The sequence below is a fragment of the Notolepis coatsorum genome (assembly GCF_963971535.1).
Source record: "Notolepis coatsorum genome assembly, chromosome: 19".
NCBI lineage: Eukaryota > Metazoa > Chordata > Actinopteri > Aulopiformes > Paralepididae > Notolepis > Notolepis coatsorum.
The window spans coordinates 81,120,337-81,146,087 of NC_140183.1; the positions used below are offsets into that span (position 1 = coordinate 81,120,337).

Here is a 25,751-nt window from a genome sequence, read left to right on the forward strand (position 1 = left end):
GCATAAGTATACAGACGTGGGCACTGATGCCTGTTTGTCGTTAGATTTTAGTCCACCAAGCTGGCCGGTTATTTTCAGTCAACGTGTCTTAACTTTAAAGAGTATGTGTGTGCACCTTGAAGTCTCAGCTATTTGCTACAGGGTTGACAAAAATTTTTCAGACTCTCTTGCATGCACGCATACCTACATATACCCACACAAACCCACATATACTCACACAAACCCACATATACCCACACAAACCCACATGCACACATACCCACATGCAGGGCCGCCTGGGAGAAATGCGAGGCCCTGTGCGAGATTTAACGCGAGCCCCCCCCCCCCCCCCCCCCCCAAAGGTAAAAAAAAAATTATATATATATATATATATATTTTTTTTTTTTTTTTTTTTATATACAGTCAACATATTCTTAAATAATAGCGCTGCCCGAGGCGGGGCATGATACAGTCAACATATAGCAAAAGAGAGAGCGAGAGAGAGCTCCCGTTCTACAGTCAATATACAGTGTACAGAGAGAGAGAGAGAGAGAACATGTGTTTGTCATGTGTGTGTGTGTTAGAGAGAGACTAGAGCATGTATGACAGATTCAAAAGGACAAAGATCAAAAGAGAGAGAGAGAGAGAGAGAGAGAGACACATTGGAAAGAAATTGAAATGCTATTTGGCCCTAAACAGAGAGTACACAGTGGCAGAATACCTGAGCACTGTGACTGAAGATCCTTGAGCACAGCCTAGCCATCGAGAAAGGCCGCCATAGGCAGACTGTGTGTGTTAGAAAGAGAGAGAGAGAGAGAGAGAGAACATGTGTGTTTGTCATGTGTGTGTGTGTTAGAGAGAGACTAGAGCATGTATGACAGATTCAAAAGGACAAAGATCAACACTTAAATCCAACAAGAAGAGCAGGGTATACCAGAGAAACCAAAGCAAGGAGCCAATGGCCGACATCAGCTAAATAGGCTAGCCAGGTACTGTGAGACACCAGGCCACACACAGCTTTGGCCAATGGCCCAACGCTACCCAAGCTACACAAGCTACACAAGCTACACCATTCACACACAGCACATGTCGTATCTCCAAATGTTGTGAAGTAGCATATGTTTTGCCTGGAAAAAAACATCGTTATTAACAAAACATTCGGGAGGGGAAGGAAGGAAGAGTGGGGTAATGTCATGACATTTTCATTAATCTTAGTTACCTGCACGAGGGCGCAGGGCGAAAGGCCGCAACACAGGTCTCCACGTTGACGAAAGGCCTCTCGCTGCCTTGTCATGGTATACATGCATACAGCCAGGTGCTCTCACCACCAGGCACACACCGTTAGCGTTAGCTACTAGTAGTATTAGCTAGTCGACCAGTTTGGCTCCAGAGAGAGAGAGAAAGAGAGATGTCAGATCCACGGCGGGTATATAATCATAGGTTGACTCACGGTCACTCACCATAACGCAGTATCAACGTGGAAGGAGACTTTCTTGGCCCCACGGTGTAATTTCTTCTTCTTCTTCTTCGAGTACTTTCTGGCAGACTGGACACCTTTCGGCGTATTGCTGCCTAACAGATTTATCTGCTCACAAGTTATCTTCTCCTTCTTTTGAAAAGACATCCACTCGCCTCGCCCCTCTGGATAGGTTAGCTAACGCTAGTTAGCATTTAGCTAAGCTAGCTAATAGCCGACATCATGGCTCCGGCCATTTGTCCCGCTAGCGAGAGGCCTTTCGTCAACGTTCCTTGGTGACCGACCGACCGACTGATAATGATGATAATGACCGACCTCTTTCTTCGTCTTCGTCTTTGACTAAGCATAGTCAAAAGCTGCACGCTGAAAATGAAATAGTACTCACGCTGGAAGCATCTCGACTCACGCGGCGCCGGCGGGCGTACTACTGTCTACACATGACGTAAGTAAAACCACTCCCTTCGTTGAAACCTGCCTGCTGCTGCAGAACCCCAGCTGAGCTCCAATAGTGAGTATGTCTGCAGGACCCAGGAACAAGTCAAACACATTCTACAAACGTGTCTAATGTGAAATATATAAGCATATAAGCAAAACTAGATTTTAGGTCTGTGATGAAAAAGGGCCTCGCGGGAAGGGGGGCCTCGCAAAAAAATAAAAAATAAATAAAAAAAAATAATAAAAAAAAATAATTTTTTTTTTTTTTTTTTTTTTGCGAGGCCCCCCTCCCACGAGGCCCTGTGCGACCGCACTGCTCGCACACCCCCTGAGGCGGCCCTGCCCACATGAACCCACATATACCCACACATACCCACACCACACATACGCACATACCCACATATGCACACTACCACGACTCCAAACACTCAAATGAGAAGACATGCAGCACCACGGACGGTCCGAGACGACACCAGGACCCTCGGGACACCCTGAAACACCACAGAAGCCGTAGCCAGCCCCCCATGCAAGGAATCCCCAAAACGCCAGCGAAACCCCCCCAGACCTCCCCCAGAGCTGAACACCAGTGTCCCACATGCGCCCCGACTGACCCCAGCCAGTCCCCACCACTCAACTCCCCCAGCCCACCCAACCTCGTTCCAGTTTTATCTCCTCCGTGAGATAAAGACTGGTAAAGCACTACGGCCGAAAGTGTGTATGGGGTAGAATTTCCGGTGTATGTACTTCCCCTGGAAGCTGCCTCCGATCCTGTTGGCAAACAAGCTAGAACGTCCCGGTCATGTAGTAAATTCTTCAGGCAAAGCCGTTGCAGTGGCTTAAACGAAGAAATATTGTGCACTTCACACGTTTCTATAATTGTTTTGTCGAAACCGGAAAGCCTGTAGCCGGTACTTCCTGTACTTCCGTTTACACACTTTAGGAGGCATAGCTTTACCAGCCTACAACCCACCACAACTCCCACAGCACCCCAAATGCGTCCCAAAAGCCCCAGTGCCATCCCAGACCACCCACAATGCCACACGCCCCCCCCCCCCCCCATCAAACCACCACCATGTCCATCGACCCGAACATCCAGAATTGTCCCCCCCCCCCCCCCCCCCGGCACACAGGCCATGGAGCACACGACCTGCCACCCCTCCGCAGAATCCAAAAGCAAAAACATAGAACCCACTGATCCCCCGCAATGGCAAGGCCACCAGTACCAGAGGCAACAAAGCAGCCCACAGAAACGACACCCCCACCACCAGTGATGCGTTGCTCATGGGACGGGGTTGCACTCTGTGCAACCAAAGTTTTGTGAGCAGAAGCACGCGCGTGCACACAGGAATGCGCTGCACTCGACTGATGCGCCAACTCGCAGTACCCACCTGGCTACTTTGCATATCAATAGTAGGCACGCGGTCGTCAGGTGTTACATTCCATTCGTAGAGGCAATTAGGCACTGTCTTTAGTCTGACCTTATGCGAGGGTACATTTATGCGCATGCGCGGGAGAGCGCGCACGCGCCTGGGAGCGCGTGTGCATGTGGCGCCATTAGCATGTGTGCAACCAGTGTTGATATGAGCAACGCAACACTGCCCACCACCACACACAATGACAGGCACGGTGCCACAATGGCTCAATCACCGTACCAAGTAGGCCTGCCACGATAACACATTTTGCTGGGCGATTAATTGCCCCCGAAAATATCGCGATAAGCGATATTATTGCGACCGGTTAGAGAATTTTTTTTGAGACATTTTTTTCCCAAAACTTTTATTTTGAAGCCCACCGCTCCGTCTTTTCCGGTGTTTTAGACTTTTATTTTGAAGCCCACCGACCGGACCGGAAGTATTGTTGTTATTATCCTAGCGGCACCTATGAGCGGCCAACTTGTCTCGTCCGGTTCTGTGTTTTTGAGCTAATGATAAAACAAATATTGAGATTGTTGGTGAACAACTAACTTTAGGTTAGTTTTAACGTTAGCTACTAACGTTAGATGCAGCTACTACAGGCAATCAACGATGAGGAGGAAGCGTCAAAGCCGTATATAATAGAATAGCTGTGGTGTGTAGGCACTGCAGCACGACTCGAAACTACCGGAGTGTTATAATAAATTAATTCATGTTTAACTTGTCCCCGTGTCCAGTCCTTTGACTAGCCCCACCCGTTCATTGTAAACAATGATGCATGTAATTGTATTAACGTTATTCTGTGTTGTAGCTATGCTATACGTTGTATTTCGTTTGTTAGCTATTTAGCTAATGTTGTTAGCATTGAATGAGAATCAACACTCGATCTTTCATCTTTATTTAGCAGTCCAGTTTCTCCGGGCAGTAGCGAGTAACTACTTGGGTCTAAAAATAGCTAACGTTACACTATAAATAACGCTACTTGGTTAAAAGGAGCAACACCATTGAGAAATGTAGTTAAGCTATATGTGGCGTTGCTACTGCCCCACGGAGCTCCTGTGCTGTGCTCTGTAGTAAGGCCAGCGGCCCCCCACACGGACAGTGACTGACAAGGGGCACTGGTTCCGCCTCATTAAAACAAACGCGCAAATAGCAATTAATCGCGCCCGTCAAAATCATTGCATTAATTTTAATTATCGCGGCAATTAATCGATTTATTGCTTATCGCGGCAGGCCTAGTACCAAGCAAACAATCCAAGTACACTCAAACTGCCTGTGTCCCCCCCTCAACAGGGATGCGTTGCTCATGGGACGGGGTTCCACGCCGTTTAACCAGCTTTTGTGAGCAGAAGGGGGTGCGCATGCACTCAAGAACGCGCTGTACTCGACTCGTCGCGTGTACCTACCTGGCAACCTTGCATAAGCATAACAATAGCCGGTTGTTAGGCCGGTGTGTTCAACTACAGTGGGTGGTTGGATGTGATGGAATAGGAGCTCCCTGCCCCCTCCCCTCAGGTTTGGTGTGAACGATGGTCTGACTCAGGCAGAGCACCGTTCACACCAAACCTGTGAATGTGATTGCCATGAAATGATTGCATTCCATCCCTAGAGGCAATTAGTCTCATTGTCTTTCATGTGCTACTCTGTACTCTGTATTGTATATATGTATATTGATTGACTGAACACTTTTTGTTTATGTACTCTTGACTTTTTATATTTTATACTTTTTATCTATTTTATCTAGCACACTCTCAGGAGCTCATACAGAAAAAAGCATTTCATGGAAAAGTATTCTGTATTTTACTATGACAACTTGAAAAAACAAGGTGGCCTGTTGGGATGTTAGATCCTAATGTAAAAAACTGTGATTTTATATGTCTGCACTTTATGTGCTCATTTTATGCCTGTCTTTTTTCTGTTGCTATACAAATAAAGTTTATTATTATTATTACATCCTGTGCGCACGCGAGGGAACATTTATGCGCGTGCGCGTGACGTCAATAAAACGTAGTGCAACCAGCTTTTTAATCAGCAACGCACCACTGACCCCCAACCACGACGTGCCCGCCCCCCAACCACGACATGCCCCACCAGAAACTGCATCCCAGATGAAGATACAACAAAGACCAATGCGCGAAACACCTGAAAAGCTGACCACCCCAAAGGGGGACCACACACACCCCCAAGCAACACTGCATACAATAGACAGGACAAAAATTGTGCAGTAAAATAGCTCTAATTTACAGTAAAATAATCATGTCTTCAAATGTTATCCATATTAAATAAGACAAAAAAGATTAAAAATTATTAATTTAAAAGCTAGTTTAAAACGGTAAGTCTTGAGCTTTTTTTTCTTCTTTTTTTTTAAGTTTAAGTGTCAACTGAGTCTGCTGTCCTAATGACCTGCGGGTGAGTGTTTCAAAGTGTGTTTTCAAAAAAGAGTGTTCCAAAACTGGGAGACCAGTTAAAAGAGCATTACAATAATCGAATCATCTTGAAATAAAAGCATGAACCAGCTTCTCTGCATCCTGTTGGGTTGAAAACGGACAGACTTTGGCAATACTTCTTAAATGGTCACTTTATTTACGTGTGTTTTAAAACTTAAATCAGAGTCTAAAATAACACCTAAGCTTGTAAAAAAAAAAGATGTATTGCTCTTAACCCCCAGGAGTCTGGGCGATGATGAGAGAATATAGAGGCCTAGTGTCTTACTATAGTAATGATGTGAAAATATATAGGCCTAGTGTCTTGCTATAGTAATGATATGAAAAGATAGAGGCCTAGTGTCTTACTATAGTAATGATGTGAAAATATATAGGCCTAGTGTCTTGCTATAGTATAGGGTGACCAAACGTCCTCTTTTGGCCGGACATGTCCTCTTTTCACGCCCTGTCCGGGCCGTCCGGGGGGGGTTTATAAATGCATGAAAATGTCCGGCTTTCACGGACCGTTTGCATATACTTAAATTGACTGTGGCATTGCACAGAATACTACGGTAATCTGTTGCGTGTGTGACGTAATCCCTGAGAATCTTTGTGGGCGGCTCTACAACTACACTCACACACAAACAGAGGAAGAGGGGACAGAGTGGAGCGCAGCTCACATTCACAATGCCAAAGAATGTACTTTTACAGATGAACTGCAGAAGAAATTCCAAATGTACCGACCCGTCGGAACAAATGGGAGGCGAAGTTCACTAGTGCGCGCACTAAATCCGAAGCCAATGTGTTATAGCGCCCCACTCGACTCGATTGATGTCGTACATGAAGCACTCAAATCAAATCCAGTACTGTGGTGTTTCTACAGACAGGAGTAACCACGGAGCAGTGACAATATTCCCAATCATAATAGTACTTTGACTGGAAGATGGGTGGCATGCAAACAAAATTAATCGAGGTTAAATACACCAAATGAGACAGCAGAAACCATTGCATAATATCTCATTGAAACATGGCAAAAAAAACGATTTGTCTGAAAAAGATATTTGTTAACAGGATTTTCTATTTTCTATTATTTCATATATTTTGTTATTTATTTTTGTCCAGTAAGACTTGAAAAGAGAGCTATTATTTTGTTACAGGTTGATTTTTAAGTAATTATTGTGCCATTGAGATTTGTCAGATAATTCTAGGCATAATCATCAAGCATGCTGATTGTTCACTTTGGTTTGGTTTCAAGTTTCTTTAATAGTTGTCATACAGAAGTACAGAATACTTTTGTACAAAATGCTTCTTACTGTTGCGCTCCAGAGACTGTGCATGACAAGATAAGTATGAAATAAAAACATAGTAAAAATTAGAAGTAAAAAAAGAGGTCACAGTGTTCAGTTTTGACATATGTACAATGTTCGTAGACGTAGTTACCATACAATATACAATACTGTGCAGTGTACTAATATACAATACAATATAGTGCAAGGCATAAATGGACGAGGTGCAGTTTAGGTACAATTCACAGTAGGTGTACGAGTTGTAGTGCAAATCCTTTATCAATAAATATAAAGTGTAAGTGTGTTTGTGTGATCTAAAGTGTGGAGAGTGGGTGCTGCAGTGTGTTGTTTGTTTGAGTGAGTGTGTGCGTGTGCGTGTGGGTGTGTGTGCTGTGTGCATTTGATGGTTGTTGCATAGTGATTATTGTTCGTTTAGCGATTATTTTCGTTTAGCAGCCTGATGGCCTGGGGATAGAAGCTCCTTCTGAGTCTTTCTGTGCTCGCCATAAGACTCCGGTATCGCTTGCCTGACGGCAGCAGTTCAAAGAGGCAGTTGTTCGGGTGGCTCGAGTCCTTAATAATTCTCTTAGCCTTCCCCTTGCACCGCTTGTTGTAAATGTTCTGGAGGGTGGGAAGCCCCCCTCTAATTGTGCGTTCGGCTGAACGTGTCACTCTTTGTAGTCTGCTACGGTCTTGTGCAGTGCTATTCCCAAACCAGGAGGTGATGTTGCCGGTCAGGATGCTCTCTATTGTACATGAGTAGAAGTTCCTAAGGATCTTCTGACTGACTTGGAACTTCCTTAGGCGCCTGAGGAAGTAGAGGCGTTGTCGTGCCTTCTTCACAACACTGTCAATGTGTGTGGTCCATGTCAAGTCCTCGGATATGTGGGCTCCGAGGTACTTGAAACTGTTCACTGTGTGTCTTTGGTTATAGAGAGATAGTGTTGTGTGAATGAAATGTGTTACATTCCATTCGTAGAGGCAATTAGGCACTGTCTTTAGTCTGTGCTATGCGAGGGAACATCTATGTGCATGCGCGGGAGCGCGCGCGCGGCGTCATTAAAACATAGTGCAACCAGTCGTCCCATGAGCAACGCATGCCTGAGTATCATGAGTATCTCGAGGCTGGGAGGGCATGTCCTCTTTTTTGGAAATCAAAATATGGTCACCCTACTATAGTAATGATATGAAAAGATAGAGGCCTAGTGTCTTATTATAGTAAAAGACAGAGGCATTTTTTTCTATCACAAAGCTGTTTAATCAAACCACCAGCCAATATTTCAGGTAAGGGATATGTACAGATATAGAAACTAGTAAGAGTAGACTAGGGATATGTACAGATATAGATATAGTAACTACTAGTAAGGGATACGTACAGATATAGTAACTACTAGTAAGAGTAGGTAAGGGATATGTACAGATATAGATATAGTAGTAGGGTAACTAGTAAGAGTAGCTGTGATGCATGTGATGTCTTGGGCATTATCACGTTAGCCTAGGCTAGGGATAGATACAGTAACTAGTAAGAGTAGGTAAGGGATATGTACAGATATAGATATAGTAACTAGTAAGAGTAGGTACGGGATATATACAGATATAGATATATATAGAGTAGGTCAGGGATATGTACAGATATCTATATAGTTACTATATATATATCTGTACATATCCCTGACCTACTCTTAGTTACTATATGTATATCATATAGATATAGTAACTACTAGTAAGAGTAGGTAAGGGATATGTACAGATATAGTAACTAGTAAGGGATATGTACAGACATAGACGCCTGCGCAATAGAGCACTCGAATCATCTGCTCTACCACTATTGAACATGGGGGGGCAAACGTCTGGTTTTGCTCCCCCACTTTTTGATCATATGAAAAATATGATATACCCCCCCCCCCCATATATAAATCTAACCATAACTACGTAATTTCAATCAAATTAATAATACGCAATGACACTTAATAGCAAGTTTCCAAAGATTGTGTGACCCCCCACTTTAATGGTTTGATCCAGTGCCCACGGGCCACGGTTCGTCGGCATGACGTATACGACATGTTGGGGGAGGCGGCTTTTTCGAATGCCATTGACAAATTCATGCTGGATATTGGATAACATTGTGAGGATTATTCTTCTGCGTTTACATCAAAATGGAGCAAATCATCACGTAAGTCGAACACTGTGACTGTATACTAAATGCGCAAACAGATTGAAACTGAATATTTCTCGTATGGTGAGCCTCCGCGCTGCACCGAGTGAATCCACAGTCACTTGCTCCTCAATGGGAAACCAACCTAGATTTACCCTGAAGGACTGGTTCTGGCCGAACCGTTCGTTATACAAGTATCACAGAGACATTACAAAGGTGCTCACAGTTGCACAAGGGTTTCGGACAGAGATACGGGATGGTTTGAAAGCTCGGCTGTGAGGATTCGCCTGTCCCTGGACCTTTTTCCTGTGTTTTCCCTGTCTACTCTCCTCAACAGCCCCCACCCTTGCGATGATTTACTCTCCTCTACTCTTCACCAGCCCCCACCCTTGGACATCCTTGATCCTCTACCTTCACGCACCTGTTGGGAGTTTGCAATCACCTCGGGAGAGTACATAGGTTGCAGACTCCCCTCCAGTCCTTGTCGGGTCGGTCTGTATCTGTATCTGTGTTCACTCTGTGTTCATGGAGTTCTGTACGTTACCATCACCTGCCGCGTCTCCGGCGTGAGACGACGTGCCAGCCATCACCACCTGTCGCCGTTTACCCGGAGTGGGACGCCGTCTTCGCTCTCTAATTCTCTACGGGAGGTTTTCCAGTGTTCCCACTCCAGACGTCAAGGCAGCACGCCATCGCTCCCGATTCCACGGGAGAAAGGCGTCTCTTCGTGATCCTCGTTCCTGGGGTGAGGCTCGTCGTCGCTCCCTAGTATTCCACGGGAGGACGGCGTGTTCCCATCCCGGTCCCCTGGGACCCCCTTTGTTCTGCGCTGCCCGTCTGCAGCATCCGAGGAGGAGGAGGAGTGTCTCCGTGCCAGGCCTCCGCCGTCGGGCCCCTGTCCCCGTGCCAGGCCTCCGCCGTCGGAACCCTGTCCTCATCCCTGTAAGCAGCTCTGGCCCTCGCCCTGTCCAAGGCCTTAACCCTGTTCTCTGTACCTGTCTCCAGCCCGCCTCTCCGGGCCTCTGTCCCTGTCCCCCTCTCCAGTGCCCCTGTTCCTGGCCCTGACACTTAGCCCTGGTCCTTAGCCCTGGCCCTTAGCCTTAGTCCCTTAGCCTGTTCGCCTCTTAAAGGCACAGTGCCGCATTTTCCAGATTTCCTTGACTCTAGTGTTTTTGTGTTTTCCCTTAAAGGGACTGTGCCGCTTTTTGTTCTATAATAAATATTTGCCCTGTTTTTGGCTTACTCTCATACCTGTCTTGTGTTGTGCGATTGGGGTCGGTTACAAACCATAACATCGGCGTTGCTAATAAACATTTAAAATATGTTTTATAAACTGCTCAACACTGCACCGTTTCCGGCGTTGGGTTGCCTGGTGCGCCTGCGCTGTGATCATCACCCAACAGCGGAAATAATGCCGTTTTGAAATATTTTTTAAAATATTTATTAGCAACGCCGAGCTTTCAAACCATCCCGTATCTCTGTCCGAACCCCTCGTGCAACCGTGAGCACCTTTGTAATGTCTCTGTGATACTTGTATAACGAACGGTTCGGCCAGAACCAGTCCTTCAGGGTAAATCTAGGTTGGTTTCCCATTGAGGAGCAAGTGACTGTGGATTCACTCGGTGCAGCACAGTCACGGAAGGGGCTAGTATGGACCCTGATGTAAACAAGACAAACGTCTTTCTCTGGTCTGCATCCCACTTTGATCGCCGGGGTTAAATTCATAATTTACCATCCCTCGCCAGCCCTATTTAACATGGAGAAGTTCCCCTTCTTTGCAGGGCTATAACTTTTTAAATTGTATTGCTAAATTGACATTACCATGGCCCATTCAAAGTCCTATATCTATTGTTCAGGGTGTAGCAACGTTATACTTTTTCATTCACATATTCATACTAAAATACGGTCTAAAGTATAAGTATGTTTTTATCGTTTTCTGCAGCTTTCTCCAGAATGTGATTTATAGCCCTAAATGCATTATATTGATGATTGTATACAGTTTGATAGCAATCGGCGCGAGATAAAAAATTTCAACTGCACGTACTTCTAGAAGTTACTACGTATGATCTGATGTTGACCGGATGGGCGGGGGGTCTTTTATAATTCCGTGGGCAACGTTATATCATTCATCTAGTGTGGGTGATATGATAATTAGAGCAGTTAGTATAGAAGACATTACAAAATAACGCTGAAACTCACCGTAGCTTCCTCTCGCCGTTGGGAGATGAGCGTGGAACAGATTTTTTTCTATTATAGGATGTAGAAATACCCAATCCATTTCCAGGTTGTATAATAGTATATACGTCCAAATCATGTTGTTTATCGAGTTATTGGCAACGGATCGATATCCATTGTGTCGAGCTCGAGTCCCGGGACCTATAGCGAGTGATCGGACCAAATTGAAATGAGCACCAGCTTCCACTTCCCTGTTTCTTCCCTGGGCGATCCGCCGATCGGCCACCAGATGGCGCTCTTGGACCGTTAGAGAGTTGACAGGGGCTCACCAGTACATATAATGTCTCCGGGGGAGAAATATGATTTCGATCACAGATTTTTGAAATATTGATATCAAAGACGCTGTCCAGCGTCATCGGCAGAATAAGCATGGCGGGGAATGACGTGTTCCAGCGGCAACGGCGATTAAAGGGATTAAGGGTGTGTATTGAGCCGTACTGTAATGTACCCATTCAGCAATCTGTAAAATAAAGTTTTCATTCATTCATTCAGCCGCCGCGCTCACTGGGGCTATTGATTAGGGCTGCAACTAATGACTAATTTGGTAGTCGACTAATCTGCCGATTATTTTTTCGATTAGTCGACTAATCGAAAACCAATGTAAAAAAAAAAAAAAAAAAAAGGATTTTTTTTTTTTTTTTTTAATTACCTATCTTTGTGAAAGTGGCTTCTCAGCTCTGGTCCAGCTGAAGACAGAGCAGAGGAACAGATTGGACATTGAGCATGACCTCAGAGTTGCTTGTCTACCATCACCCCAGACTTTGAGACTCTTGTCAGGACCAAACAACAACATCATAACATGATGATCCCATAGCAAATTAAAATAATGACTCATGAAACATTTGAATTTGGATCTTTAAGCCACTTTAAATGAAAATGTATTTGAAGAACAATACAGCAATCACTCATAACAAGATAAATAAATTAAATAATACAAATTAAAGTGGAAGTGTACTTTAAATAACTTTTGTTTGCTGTGTGTGAGAGGAGTCCGTGTGTGTGTGTATGTGTGTGTGTCTTACTCTGATCGCTGTGTGAGTGAGAGGAGTGTGTGTACTGTGTAATTTGTGTGTGTGTCTTACTCTGATCGCTGTGTGAGTGAGAGGTGTGTACTGTGTAATTTGTGTATGTGTGTGTGTCTTACTCTGATCGCTGTGTGTGAGTGAGAGGAGTGTGAATGTGTGTGTGTCTTACTCTGATCGCTGTGTGTGAGAGAGAGGAGTGTGAATGTGTGTGTGTCTTACTCTGATCGCTGTGTGTGAGTGAGAGGAGTGTGTATGTGTGTGTGTCTTACTCTGATCGCTGTGTGTGAGTGAGAGGAGTGTGTATGTGTGTGTCTTACTCTGATCGCTGTGTGTGAGTGAGAGGAGTGCGTGTGTAATGTATTGTGTGTCTAGTCTGGTCATCATCTCCTGCAGGGGAACAATGTTTTCAATGTCCAAAATTTGCTATGGGATCATCATGTTATGATGTTGTCTGGAACCCTGAGAAGCCACTCTCACAAAGATAGGTAGTGCAAAAAAAAAAAAAAAAAAAAAAATTTTTAATGACTAATCGACGCAACAATTTCTCGTCGACGATTTTTTATAATCGACATCGTCGATTATGTCGACTAATCGTTGCAGCCCTACTATTGATACCGTCAATTAATTGTTGTTGTTGTTGTTGTTGTTGTTGTTGTTGGTACTGCCGCTGCGGATGTGAACGGGGCCGGCGGGGCTTTGGGAGGATGGGAAAGTTATTATTATTATTATTATAATAGTAATTGGCTATCATACGTGCCTAGCTAGCGTTAGCTAAAAGAGCCCTCGCAGTGAAGTTATTATTATTATAGCTATCATACTGCAATATAAACTGAGTTTTATAGTGAAAAGAGCAGCTTTATTTTGGTCAAGATTGAAGGCTCTATATTGCAGGAAATTGCACATACAGTTCATTAAATGTAAACAAATCTGCCAAAAATCTGCCAAACCACCCCTTGCAAAAAAAGGGTAAAAAAAGGTAAAAAAAAAAGAATAAAAAAAAAACTTGCACCCCCACTTTCAACTATAACTAGGCGGCCATGTGTACAGATATAGATATAGTAGTATAGTAACTAGTAAGAGTAGCTGTGATGCATGTGATGTCTTGGGCGTTATCACGTTAGCCTAGCTTAGCACAATTAATGGAAGCGGACAGTGCCGGTTGGCTAGGCTAATAACAAAGCCAGATAGCTTTATACTGAATACACACACACACACACACACACACACACACACACACACACACACACACACACACACACACACACACACACACACACACACACACACACACACACACACACACACACACACACACACACACACACACACACACACACACACACACACACACACACACACACACCCAAAAGGAGGTAATAAAATTATCAACAAAAGATCCTACAAACACTTCAATAAGGAAGTATTTGTTGGTGAGGTAGACAAGGTAGACTGGTCTATAGTGTGCAAAGAGAACAACCCCGAAATAGCAGTTAATGTATTTATGAATCTGCTCATGGAAATTGTGAACAGGCATGCACCATTTAGAAAATGTACTGTTCGGTCGAAAGGTGCTCCATGGCTGGATAAAGAAATCCTTGACCTAGGCTAAATAAAACGAAAAAGAAACAGTATTATAAACATAGGATTAGTGAAACAAAAAATTATGGGAAAAAACTATGGTCAACACTGAATGAGATAATGAATGAATGAATGAGATTGATAAAATACATCAATCTCCTTCATACAATCTGAAGGTAAATTCATAACAAAACCTCATGACATGGCAAACTACTTCAATGATTTCTTTAAAAATAAAGTTGATAAATTAAGAGGATGTCTACAAAGTAGTGATGGTTCACTATCTCATTGACTAATAAAGAAAGAAATAATGAAAGACATCATTAAAGGCATATATTATCTCTTTAGCTTTAATGAGATTGAAATTAATTATGTCTCAAGAAGATTCCACTTCCTTCGGTATAGACAACTTAGACAGCAAAATACTTAAACTTGTGGTTAACTCTGTAGCTACTCCTATATGTCATATATTCAACCAGTGCTTAATCAGTGGGGTTCATCCTACAGCATGGAAGGAAGCTAAAATCATCCCACTTCCGAAATACAAAAATAAAACATTTAATGGTCCAAATAGCCGTCCGATCAGTATTTTACCGTTGCTAAGCAAAATAATAGAAAAAATAGTATTCAAACAGGTCATGGATTACTTTTTCAATAACAATCTGCTCTCAGCCTTTCAGCATGCATACAGGGAAGGTCATTCTACGAGCACTGCACTCTTGCAAATGAGTGATGACTGGTTATCAAGTATGGATGACAAGAAATTAGTAGGTGCCGTTATGTTGGATTTCAGTGCAGTATTTGATGTAATTGATCATACCTTGCTTGTAGATAAGCTACAGTGTTACGGTTTCACCTCCAATGCACAACAGACAGTCTTCTTTAATGACAGCTTTTCAAAATGGAATCCCATTAACTGTGGGGTTCCACAAGGAAGCTGCCTAGGGCCTTTGTTATACTCCATCTTTACCAAAATTACTTTCAAAACAAATATAAAGAGATATCTTGCAAACATGTCAGGTATGTAACTGTTATCTGTGTATTTTATCTTTTTTTTGTTTGACTGGAATGTTAGATTTTATGATGTGAATTTGTATATTTGTATACATTTTTAATTTGTGTTAGGGTTTTTATTCGTATTTTTTGTTGTACATTTGTATTGTATTTGTTTTGTCCAGGACCCCAGGAAGACTAGAGGCTCTTTCATGTGTCTCTAATGTCCTTTAATAAACATAACACACACACACACACACACACACACACACACACACACACACACACACACACACACACACACACACACACACACACACACACACACACACACACACACACACACACACACACACACACACACACACACACACACACAGCCAGCATGTAGGCGTTATTTATTTTCTAGCGTGATTCATTCATTTACATTTTACATTTACATTTAGTCATTTTTATCCAAAGCGACTTACAAGTTCTGTACGACAAGACAGCAAGAAGGGTACAACTCTATCAGCTGAGTAACAATGTTTATCAAAGTGTTGCGTGTTACAGTGTAGGTTAGTTTATTAGGACAAGTGCATGACAGTAAGGTTAGTCAGGGTTAGGTTTTTTTTATTTTTTTTTATTTATCATTTCAGATAATGGTTGAAGAAGTGAGTCTTTAGTCGACGGCGAAAGATTGGACGGGATTCGGCTGTCCTAACTGGGGTGGGTAGTTCATTCCACCATTGTGGGGCAAGGACTGAGAATAGGCGACTTCTCTTTGATGACCCTCCGGGAGCTTGGATAGGAGTAGTTCTGAGGCGGCCAGAAGATGCAGAGCGTAGGGGTCTTGAGGGTGTGTAGTTAGAGACCATTGACCGGAGGTAGGCGGGAGCGGTTCCCTTTGCCGCACGGTATGCTAGGTCGAGGGCCTTGAAGCGGATACGTGCAGCAATGGGGAGCCAGTGCAGGTCCCTAAGAAGTGGGGTGACATGGGCCGACTTCGGTAGGTTTGAGATCAGGCGGGCCGCTGCGTTTTGAATGAGTTGAAGAGGCTTGGTGGCAGTGGCCGGGAGGCCAGCTAGCAGTGCGTTGCAGTAGTCGAGGCGGGAGATGACTGTTGATTGGACGAGGAGTTGGGTGGCTTCTTTTGTCAGGAAGGGGCGGATCCTTCTGACGTTGCTCTGGTTGTCACTGCGATGTGAGCAGAGAAGTTCAACTGGTCGTCGAGGACAACACCAAGGTTCTTGGCGGTCGGGGACGCGGTCACAGCTGCATTCTCGACTGTGATGGAGAGGTCGGTCAGGGGGGAGGATTTGGCCGGCAGGTGGAGCAATTCTGTTTTGCTTAGGTTCAGTTTGAGGTGGTTGGTCGTCATCCAGGCGGAGATGTCGGACAGACAGGCCGAGATCCGCTCAGAGACGTGGATATCTAAGGGAGGGAAGGAGAGGAAGAGTTGAGTATCATCGGCACTGTACACCAGTGGTGCCCAACCAGTCGATCGCGATCGACAGGTAGATCGCGGGTTGATTTCAAGTAGATCTTGATTAATAAAATATGATTATTAATTTTTTTTTTTTTTGCAAAATCAACTCTGCCTCTCCTTGTTAACTACAACAAGCAATGCTGTTTGTTATTTAAGATGAGGTCGGACTCTGCACTGACAGATTTGTGTTCATTATGCTGCTTTTATAAAGCCTCAAATGACGGCTTACAATATACAATTTTGGCTGGTAGCTCTCGGCTAGGTGGTAAATTAAAAAGTAGATATTGGTTCAAAAAAGGTTAGGCACCCCATTGACAAAGCCATACTTGGTCATTTACTGTACATTGGAGGGGGTTGGGTTAGGACATTTGCAGGGGCCTGTTTCGAATTGCAGTCTCCCGTAGGTGTTCTTTGAGAGTGTTTTTGAAAGTGGGTAGTGATTCACATTAGTGCACTGCAACCTTGCCCAGGCCCGACGGGGCCCGGCCCGGCGGGTTCGGGCTGGGTAGGGCTTTTTTTTTAATAAATAATTCGGGCTCGGCCGGGCCCGGGCACCGCCGATTTAAATTTTTTGTATTTTTTTATTGCGTTTTTTTAATTTTTTTTTCTTCATATAACTAGGGTTATATGATAACCTTTGTTTTAAGATTCGCTTTCTCTTTTGCGCCAGAGAAACATTTGGATGTAATTACTGCAGCGCGCAGAGAGAACTCAGGGGACAAGTTCAACTCGATTGGTTGTGTTGGAATATAGCCAGTTGGCGAACGTTTTAATTTGTTCTTGGGATGTATGTAGCCGGTTTTGTTAGCGGTGTTCAACGCGTTGCTGACGTCTGGTGAGTGATGTTTACTATTTGCTGGGTCGCGACTGCTACTTGTTTTGTTGTGATTTTCATTACGTTGCTCTGCTCGAAATCTGATTTCTGTTTTCTGTTTGTTTGTTTGACTGAGTAGGCTATTGTGTGTCGTGTGTGTGTGTGCGTGTGTCAAAGAAGATTCTAGCCTTCAATACGTTTTACGAGGCTGATGTGTGACAGTGTGAGTCAGTCTATATAAGCGAGCACTGGGAGAGACGGCATTGCGAAACAGGCTATGTAAATGCTTCTTAGTTTTGTTTATTTATTACGTTCATATAAAACCGTGTTTCGAATATTTAAAACAAATACAAAAAAAATTATATTTTAATAATAATAATAATAATAATAATACATTTTTTCGGGTTTTCACGCGGGCTAGGGCTTAAAATATTATTTACAGTCGGGCTTATTTTCGGGCAGGGCCTGAAGTTCAAGGGCTCGGGCAGGGCTCGGGCTTTATTTCAAGGCCCTTGCAGACCACTAATTCACATTCCTTTACAGCTTTGGGTAGGGCGTTCCACATTGATGTGGCATAATTGCGAAACGTGTTTAGTCCCTTGTTTGAGCCGAATCTGGGTTTAACATGATTTGTGGAGCTCCCTCTGGTGTTGTAATCGTGGTATTCACTGACCTTTGGGAAGTATTTTGACATGTACATGGGTACCTTGGTCGTGTAGTGTATCTTATAGACCAGGCCCATTGCAAGTTGCTGTACTCTGTCGTCTACTCTAAGCCATCCTAGGTTGTCAAAGTGGGCAGGGGTGAGGTGGGTTCTAAGAGTCAGGTCAAGCAGTAGTCTGACCAGTTTGTTTTGAGATGTTTGTAATTTTGTTTTTAGTGCCTTTGAGGTGCTTTGGTACCATGAGGTGCAAGCATAGTCGTAGTACCCTTGAATGAGTGCTCCTGCCAGAGTCTTCAGGGTATTCTTGTTTACCAGAGAGGAGATCCGGTACAAGAATCGAGTTTGTTGGTTGAAAAGGAAAGATTAGCCTCTAGGATGGAACCCAGGTAGGTAATTTCATCTTTCCTTGTGACAATATTGTCACCCACTGTAACTGAGAAGCCGTCGGTCTTGCTGAGTTTGTTATTTGAACTGAAGAGAATGGACTCTGTTTTGCCCATGTGTAATGATAGTTTGTTATCGGCGCCATATGCAGATTTTGCCTAGTTCCGAGCTGAGGGTTTTTTCAACCTGTAACTTGTTCTTGTCAGAGACCAGCAGGGCTGAGTCGTCCGCAAACAGGAACAAGTTGCAGTCACAAGCTGACACCATGTCATGTATACCCGCATATACACATATATACCCACACAGTACCCACACAGTACCCACACATACACATAATTTCTCTGGGATCTTCGCCCTCTTTCATCAGACTTCTCCTCCTTCTCGCTCAGTGTCAGGGTCCTTCAGTTGGACCTGTAAGCACTCCACATCTTCCTCCATTGAAAGCAGCGGTCTATAATCTCAAAGTTCATTAATTCCCTGTCTTCCATTCCCTGTCTTTCGGCTCCCTCTCCCTTCTTTCAAGCGTGTCTTTCTGGATGAGAGACACCCAATTCTCTCTCTCTCCACCCCCCCTTTTCCCCTTCCCATATGTGTGGCCCATATGTCCCATGTGAGTCTAACTGGAACACAGACAAACAGAAAACCAGGCCCATGTTCCACACTTTCTGCAAGGCCTCCAGTCTCCACTGACAGCAGAAGTTTGACACAATGTAATTCAGATTGGCAGCATCTAATTAAAGGGGGATTAGGTTCTGTCAGTCTCCTATGTTTTTTATATATATAATATTATTGGGCTGCCAGCATTTATTTTTTTCTTCCTCTGATATGGGTGTACAGTATGTACAGTATGGTCAGTATGGCCGTGATCTCTGCACGCCAGATGGATTGGTAAATGAAAATAGACTCTGCTCATCTCTTAACGTGGGCAAATGTGGTTCCGGAGACTGAACTATCCCTCCTAATCCCCCCCCATCCCTGCCCCATCCCCTCCTTCTGTCACTCCCTCCATTCCTCTTATCTCTCCTCAATCATCTCCTCAATCATCTTGCTAATTCTCTCTAGTCAAAAACCTCTTCCTCTTCCTCCTCTTCCTCCTCCTCACTGACTGACTCACTGTTCCTCTGCTCTCCTTCCATCTCTCTCCATCTCTCTTGTTTTTTCTCTCTCTCTCTCTCTCTCTCTCTCTCTCTCTCTCTCTCTCTCTCTCTCTCTCTCTCTCTCTCTCTCTCTCTCAGGGTGCAGGCTGTACAGCTCTGGTGGTTGCCGTGGTAGCCAGGAAGCTGGAGCTGACCAAGGCTGAGAAACACGTCCACAACTTCATGATGGACACACAGCTCACCAAGAGGGTGTGTGATCTTACGTGGTCTGCGCGCGCGTGTGTGTGTGCGTGTGTGTGTGTGTGTGTGCATGCAGTGAGTGTGTATAATGTCATTTCTAATTGTATAGTATTGCTGTATAATTTCTGATCATATAGGATTGGTGTAAACCAACACTTCGCTGGGTTGTATAGCCTACTATGTTGAGTTTAAGTACAGATAACTTTCCTTGTCCCCTTTGTGATGGATGCCAGAGGAAATCATAGTTTTGCTACAATCTATTAGGTCAAAAGGAGAATTGGCTTAGAGGGGACTCAACGAGCCCCCTGGCCGAGGGGGTCCCATAATGAGTGCCACGAGACACGGACTATGTCGATATATATACAGGACAGGAAAGGGGTGGGGCCATGTGACTACTAGGTTATACCGGAAGGATGTGTGGGGGGGGGTTAGGGAAGGTGGGGGCTTTAGGTAAGAGGACTGATTGATCAGGGGAGACTGAGACTGGTGTGGGGGAGGGGTGACAAAATGGGAAGAGGGGATACATACAATTTCCAATACACCTTAGACCTGTGCCCTCCCTTCCCCTCTTTTCTCCTCTCCTCTCCTCTCCTCTCCTCTCCTCTCCTCTCCTCTCATCTCCTCTCCTCCTCTCCTCTCCTCTCCTCTCCTCTCCTCTCCTCTCCTCTCCTCTCCTCTCCTCCCAAGAAGACCATACCATTCTGTACTGTTGTGACAAAGTGTCATGTTATCTGAGTGAGTGAAACCATGGAAAGGTCATCTTCTTATCTCTCTCTCTCTCTCTTTCTCTCTCTCTCTCTCTCTCTCTCTCTCTCTCTCTCTCTCTCTCTCTCTCTCTCTCTGTCTCTCTTTTCATCTCCTAACACTCTTTACTTCCTCTACACCCCCCCCCTCCCCAAAAACCGCTGTCTCTCAACCCCACCACCTCTTTCTCCTCTATGGCCTCCATCTACCCTCCCCTCCTGCTCCTAACCGCCTCCACCCTCCACTCCCACCCTCCTCCGGTCCTTCTCAATTTTTCATGCAGTTGAAAGACCAAAGTTTCAAAAATAGCTCCCGTATCAAATATGTAGGGTACATTATGGCAAAGCTGTGGACCTGGCAGGCAGAGAAGGGGAGCCGATGGGTCAATCAATAATTTTCAGCTTGGATAGAATATCGACGGAGGGAGCGTTGTGGGGCTCCAAGCTCCTCCTCCGCCAGCTGGCCTGGCTACCTGAGGAGGAGGAGTCCGGCCTCCTTGTGGACGTGTCGCAGACTACACTGTGCGTTCCAGTGCGCGCAAGTGTGTATGTATTAATTGTGTGTATGCCGTTTGTGTGCATTTTTTTTTTTTTTTATCCACTTTTTCTCCGTATTTTTCAATGTTTTCTCCCATCCCAATTTCGTGTTTTCCAATTCTCCCCTCCCCTGTCTTGAACGTTGGTTGACTATGCCCCCCACTGGTAGGTTGTAGGGAGGATAGAAGCCTTGCATCACATGTCCCCTCCGGTACACAAGGAGGCAGCCTGTCACATCTTTTCACCTGCCAGCGTGGACTCTCATTGGCGAGGTGTAACGCGTGGGAGGCTCACAACTACCCCCGCCACTTCCTGTCTCTGCTGTGCAGGCGTCCCCCAACCGACCTGTAGGAGTCGCTGTCCACAACGTCCAAATTACCACCCATCGACTTCCACCCGCTGACTCTGCCAATGAAACAGTATGACGGCCGGCCCAAGCCGGAGGCAATGCTGACACCCGGATTCAAGACCAGAGTCTCTTGCATTGGTGACAAGCGCAATCTCCGCTGCGCCACCCAGCCGCCTGTGTGACATTTTCTTGAAAGCATCGTGTGTGTGTGTGTGTGTGTGTGTGTGTGTGTGTGTGTGTGTGTGTGTGTGTGTGTGTGTGTGTGTGTGTGTGCGTGCGTGCGTGCGTGCGTGCGTGCGTGCGTGCGTGCGTGTGTTCCCGTAATGAGACACCTTGGCCACAGGTTTAACATCGCTGGAGAGTGGGGGGAGCAGGTCGAGAAGCTCACTACAGAGTTTCTCCATCGTCTACACCTGATTGACCTGTCCCCCCTCCCCGTCCTCATGAATTGAAAATGGGGGACCCTGATGGAAACAAGACAAACGTCTTTCTCAGGTCTGCATCCCCTTAACAATTGTATGTATTGAGCCGTACTGTATTGTACCCATTCTGCAATCTGTTAAATAAAGTTTTCATTCATTCATTCATTCAAGTTCCAGGCTAAGCAGGAGGGTTCTGCTTAGCATGAAGCAGTCTGAGATCAGGCAGCACTGGTGTGGACTCAGATTACAGGGAAAGCTAGCTTGTTTGTAGTTTGCTGACCACTCAGTCTCACACTCAGTGTTTAAGAACGCCGCTGTTGGTGAGGATGTTTTAAAATGTACCGTCAAAGCAAGACTGCAGGTATTACCCACTAAATACAAGTCTTTGCTAACATACCAAATACACTGGATGTTGTTTTTGTTGACAAGTATATCAAATACCAACCACTGCTCAGTGTGATGGCCGACCTTGGGTATAAGTGTAGTAGATATAGTGTACTTGTAGTAGACTTGTAAGTCATGGCCATGTATACAAATGCACCATGACCAGTCTGAGAATTGCTGCAATGTCTAAAAGAAAAGCCAAAAAATTGCCAAATATTGCTCTGCCTCAGCTATTATTGGCAGCTTAGCCACGTGGAGAAGGAGGTGTTATGTGTACCCTTAACACTTTGAGTGCCAACGATGAGATTTCTCGTTAGTTCATGCCACATGTATTGCATAATTTCAACGTGGAATTAAGGAATATCAAAATAAAAGCACACGTTGAACTTGATCATGCATATTTATTAGAACATTTAATTACAGCACTATGTTATCAATACACATTTATAAAACAAGTGCCAACGACGAGAGATCTTTTTTTTTTTTTATTAGCGATTTCCATTCATATTTCATCAATCTAGCCTCACGTTACCACTGGAACTCTCTCTGAGCTCCATTGGGAAAATACCGCCCCCTATCGTCTCTCCGGATGGTACTGCACCCCTTTGGATTGGATTGAATGAAACGCATGAACAAAAAATCCTGCTTCCACATTTTACTTCTCAGGCATGTAACTCGAGCCGATCAGATTCATTGTGGACCATCAGAACAGCGTGGAATCTGTGTTTCGACCACCCAGCGTTGGATCAATAAACGCGATCGATATTTGGAATGGTGATCAGGAATTGGAATAATCTTTTTGGAGAACATCTGATCTGAGGTAAGGAATCTATTTTACCAGTCTTGGGATAATCAGAGTTTTTTTCACAGAGATATCAACGTGGGCCCTATGTGTGTGTGTTGTGTGTGTGCTGATCAGGAAGGATAATCGATTTTTCAGCCCGCTTCTATAGCGTGCATAAATACCATTACACATACTATCGATAATCTAGCGTTTATTTGAAAAAGTTTTTTGTGTATTCCAGTGTATTCCACTAAAGGGCGATTATCACAGAATCTTTATATTTTCCTGAAACTTTCAAAAAACTTGAGTCTTTCAAAATGGTATAAAACGGAAATGAACCGATTAAAAAACAATCCGTTTCGACAATGTTGACTGCAAACAAGTCATTGATAAGCGACGGCCATATTATACACATAGCCATAATTTAAGATATAGTTTATGCGTTCGCAAATATGAGAGCTCTATCATTGAAGTGGCCGTTGGCACACAACAGGGTTCCGGGGCACTGCATGGCTGGCACTGAAAGTGTTAAGTGTTCAGTGCTGCTTGGCCCCGATACATTTGATTCCCTGTTTATGTAATATAATTTGTGGAACCAAATAAAGTATTCTAGTGTGTGTGTGTGTGCGTGTGCGTGTGCGTGTGTGCGCGTGTGTGTGTGTGGTGGTAATTGTCCCTTGTCCTCCATTACCGCAGGAACAATGAATATCCAAGCTGTTGTTGTATGTTCATTGATTTACATGACTGGGGACATTGTCGTCTATACCATGGTAACAAGAGAACACAATCACTGTGGGCTTTACAATGAATAATGGATACCCTCTACACGCCGTTGTCATGGCACGCACACACACAGTTTCTAAACCAGTGAAGTGGTATTAATTTCCCTTTGATAGGATTAACAAGCATGTCAATTAATTGCCAATCAATGTAAAAGACCATTCGCATTGATGTCAGCTTGATGTCATTACTTCCATCCTAGCATGTCCCTCGGTGCAAAGTACTCGAGCGTCAATTGTGTTTGTAAATTGCCTCAGAGTGCGAGGGGGTACCAAACCAGACCGTTCCTTAATTAATTCAACTCAGTGTCAGAATGTGTAGCCTATATTCCAGAGCATCGCACACTGGATACTCTGGTCGATAAGGAGGTGCACCAGAGTGTTCCAGTGTTTAGAGCAGGTGTTCTCAAACTTTTTTATACCACGACCCAATTTTATTTAGGATTTTTTTTGGCGACCCCACATGTATTGCATAATTTCAACGTGGAATTAAGGAATATCAAAATAAAAGCACACGTTGAACTTGATCATGCATATTTATTAGAACATTTAATTACAGCACTATGTTATCAATACAAATTTATAAAACAAGGCATATTTAGCCAAAATATGTTACCAAAAAAAAAAAAGTATAGATTTCTTTTTTTACTTGCCAATGCGCGGGTACAACACTGTCACCTACCCCACGACCCCACTTTGGGTCGCGACCCGTAGTTTGAGAACCGCTGGTTTAGAACATTAGTCAAAATGCAATCAAACAAACTCCCTCACCGGCTAGTTTTGACTCCACATACAGTCAAAATTACTTCCTCGGTTAAGACCATCACCGCATCATGCGAAGAAGGATCTGAAGGATCAGTGTGTGACGATAATTTGATGGTTTCTGAACCCACTCCTAAATCCCCTCTAAAATGTTTCGCTCTGTTTGATTAGAACTGGGGTGCTCGCTCTTTTTGGTGTCACGTTGGATTAACGAATGCATCCAACACAGCCTTTTAGCAGAAATTCTCCATAGTGTGTGTGGTGTGGTGGGGATAGCTGGTTTAAGCAGCCGCACCTGCCCTGGGTCAAGCCAATTATACCTGGGAGGAGGGGTTGTTGTGCACCTGTTGCACATTGGGGTAATCATGCAGCAATCTTGAAATATCTAGATTGGTCTTTTTCTCTTCCGAATGCAGACTGCATCTAATCTGCTGTATCTATATATCTATATACAGTACGTCTGTCACTGAGATTTTAGCCTATAGCCAATATAAATGCTAGAAATTGTCACTTGAGCTGGGAGAACCAATGGAAAATTCCTATTGTTTCTCTCTACTCTATGCTCTGCAGACCGGGCCTTCAGACAGACACACTTTGCTTGCAGAGTGTAACAGAGGATAGAGAGAGGCTTTATAATAAAATGGCAAAAAGTCAAAGAGGTATAATGCTCAACAAGCATTGGAACTTGTTGTGGATGTTGAGGATGATCCAGATAATATAAATGAAAAAGGACTCTGAGCCAGAATGCTGGGACAGTGATGATGACAATCATCAACAATGAAGGATTTGATTAATCTGAAGCTATGGTTTGAAGTGGTCTGACAACTATATAATTTATTGTGCAGCTTGAATGAAAATCCCCTGTTGATGATTCATATGTGTAACTATGCTATTTGGATGAGATGCAGAGAGGTCCGTGCATGCGTGTGTGTGTGTGTGTGTGTGTGTGTGTGTGTGTGTGTGTGTGTGTGTGTGTGTGTGTGTGTGTGTGGAGGGGGGGTAGATTGCAGATTTTGGTCCAAATATGAAGGTAACACCAAAATGTATATATATTTTCACATTGTCTGCAAAAAAAAACACCCAGATCAATATCCAAATAAATGGCTGTCACTCACTGGGTAAAAAGTGTATTTGCACCAAATTTAACATGGAGGTTCAGAACACCTAAATAGCACTTTCCATGTTGAGAAAACAACAATTCCCTGCTAAACTATGGAGTTATTCAACAAAACACAAGTTATTTGTATGTAAAATATCGTATGCTCACTCACAAGGTAATGTATGATGGCGACTTTACACTGCACCAGAAATAAAGGGTATGGTTCC

The 25,751-nt window shown here is 44.1% G+C and overlaps 1 protein-coding gene across 1 annotated transcript in view; it reads left to right on the forward strand.

Annotated features, from left to right (window-relative positions):
• Positions 1-25,751, forward strand: part of kcnn3 (potassium intermediate/small conductance calcium-activated channel, subfamily N, member 3) — a gene marked incomplete at both ends in the record, with an annotated part of 203,396 nt that overhangs the window by 125,049 nt on the left and 52,596 nt on the right. The window contains 1 exon segment of the mRNA XM_084336731.1: positions 19,564-19,674. Within this exon segment, the coding sequence (XP_084192857.1) occupies positions 19,564-19,674 (111 nt within the window).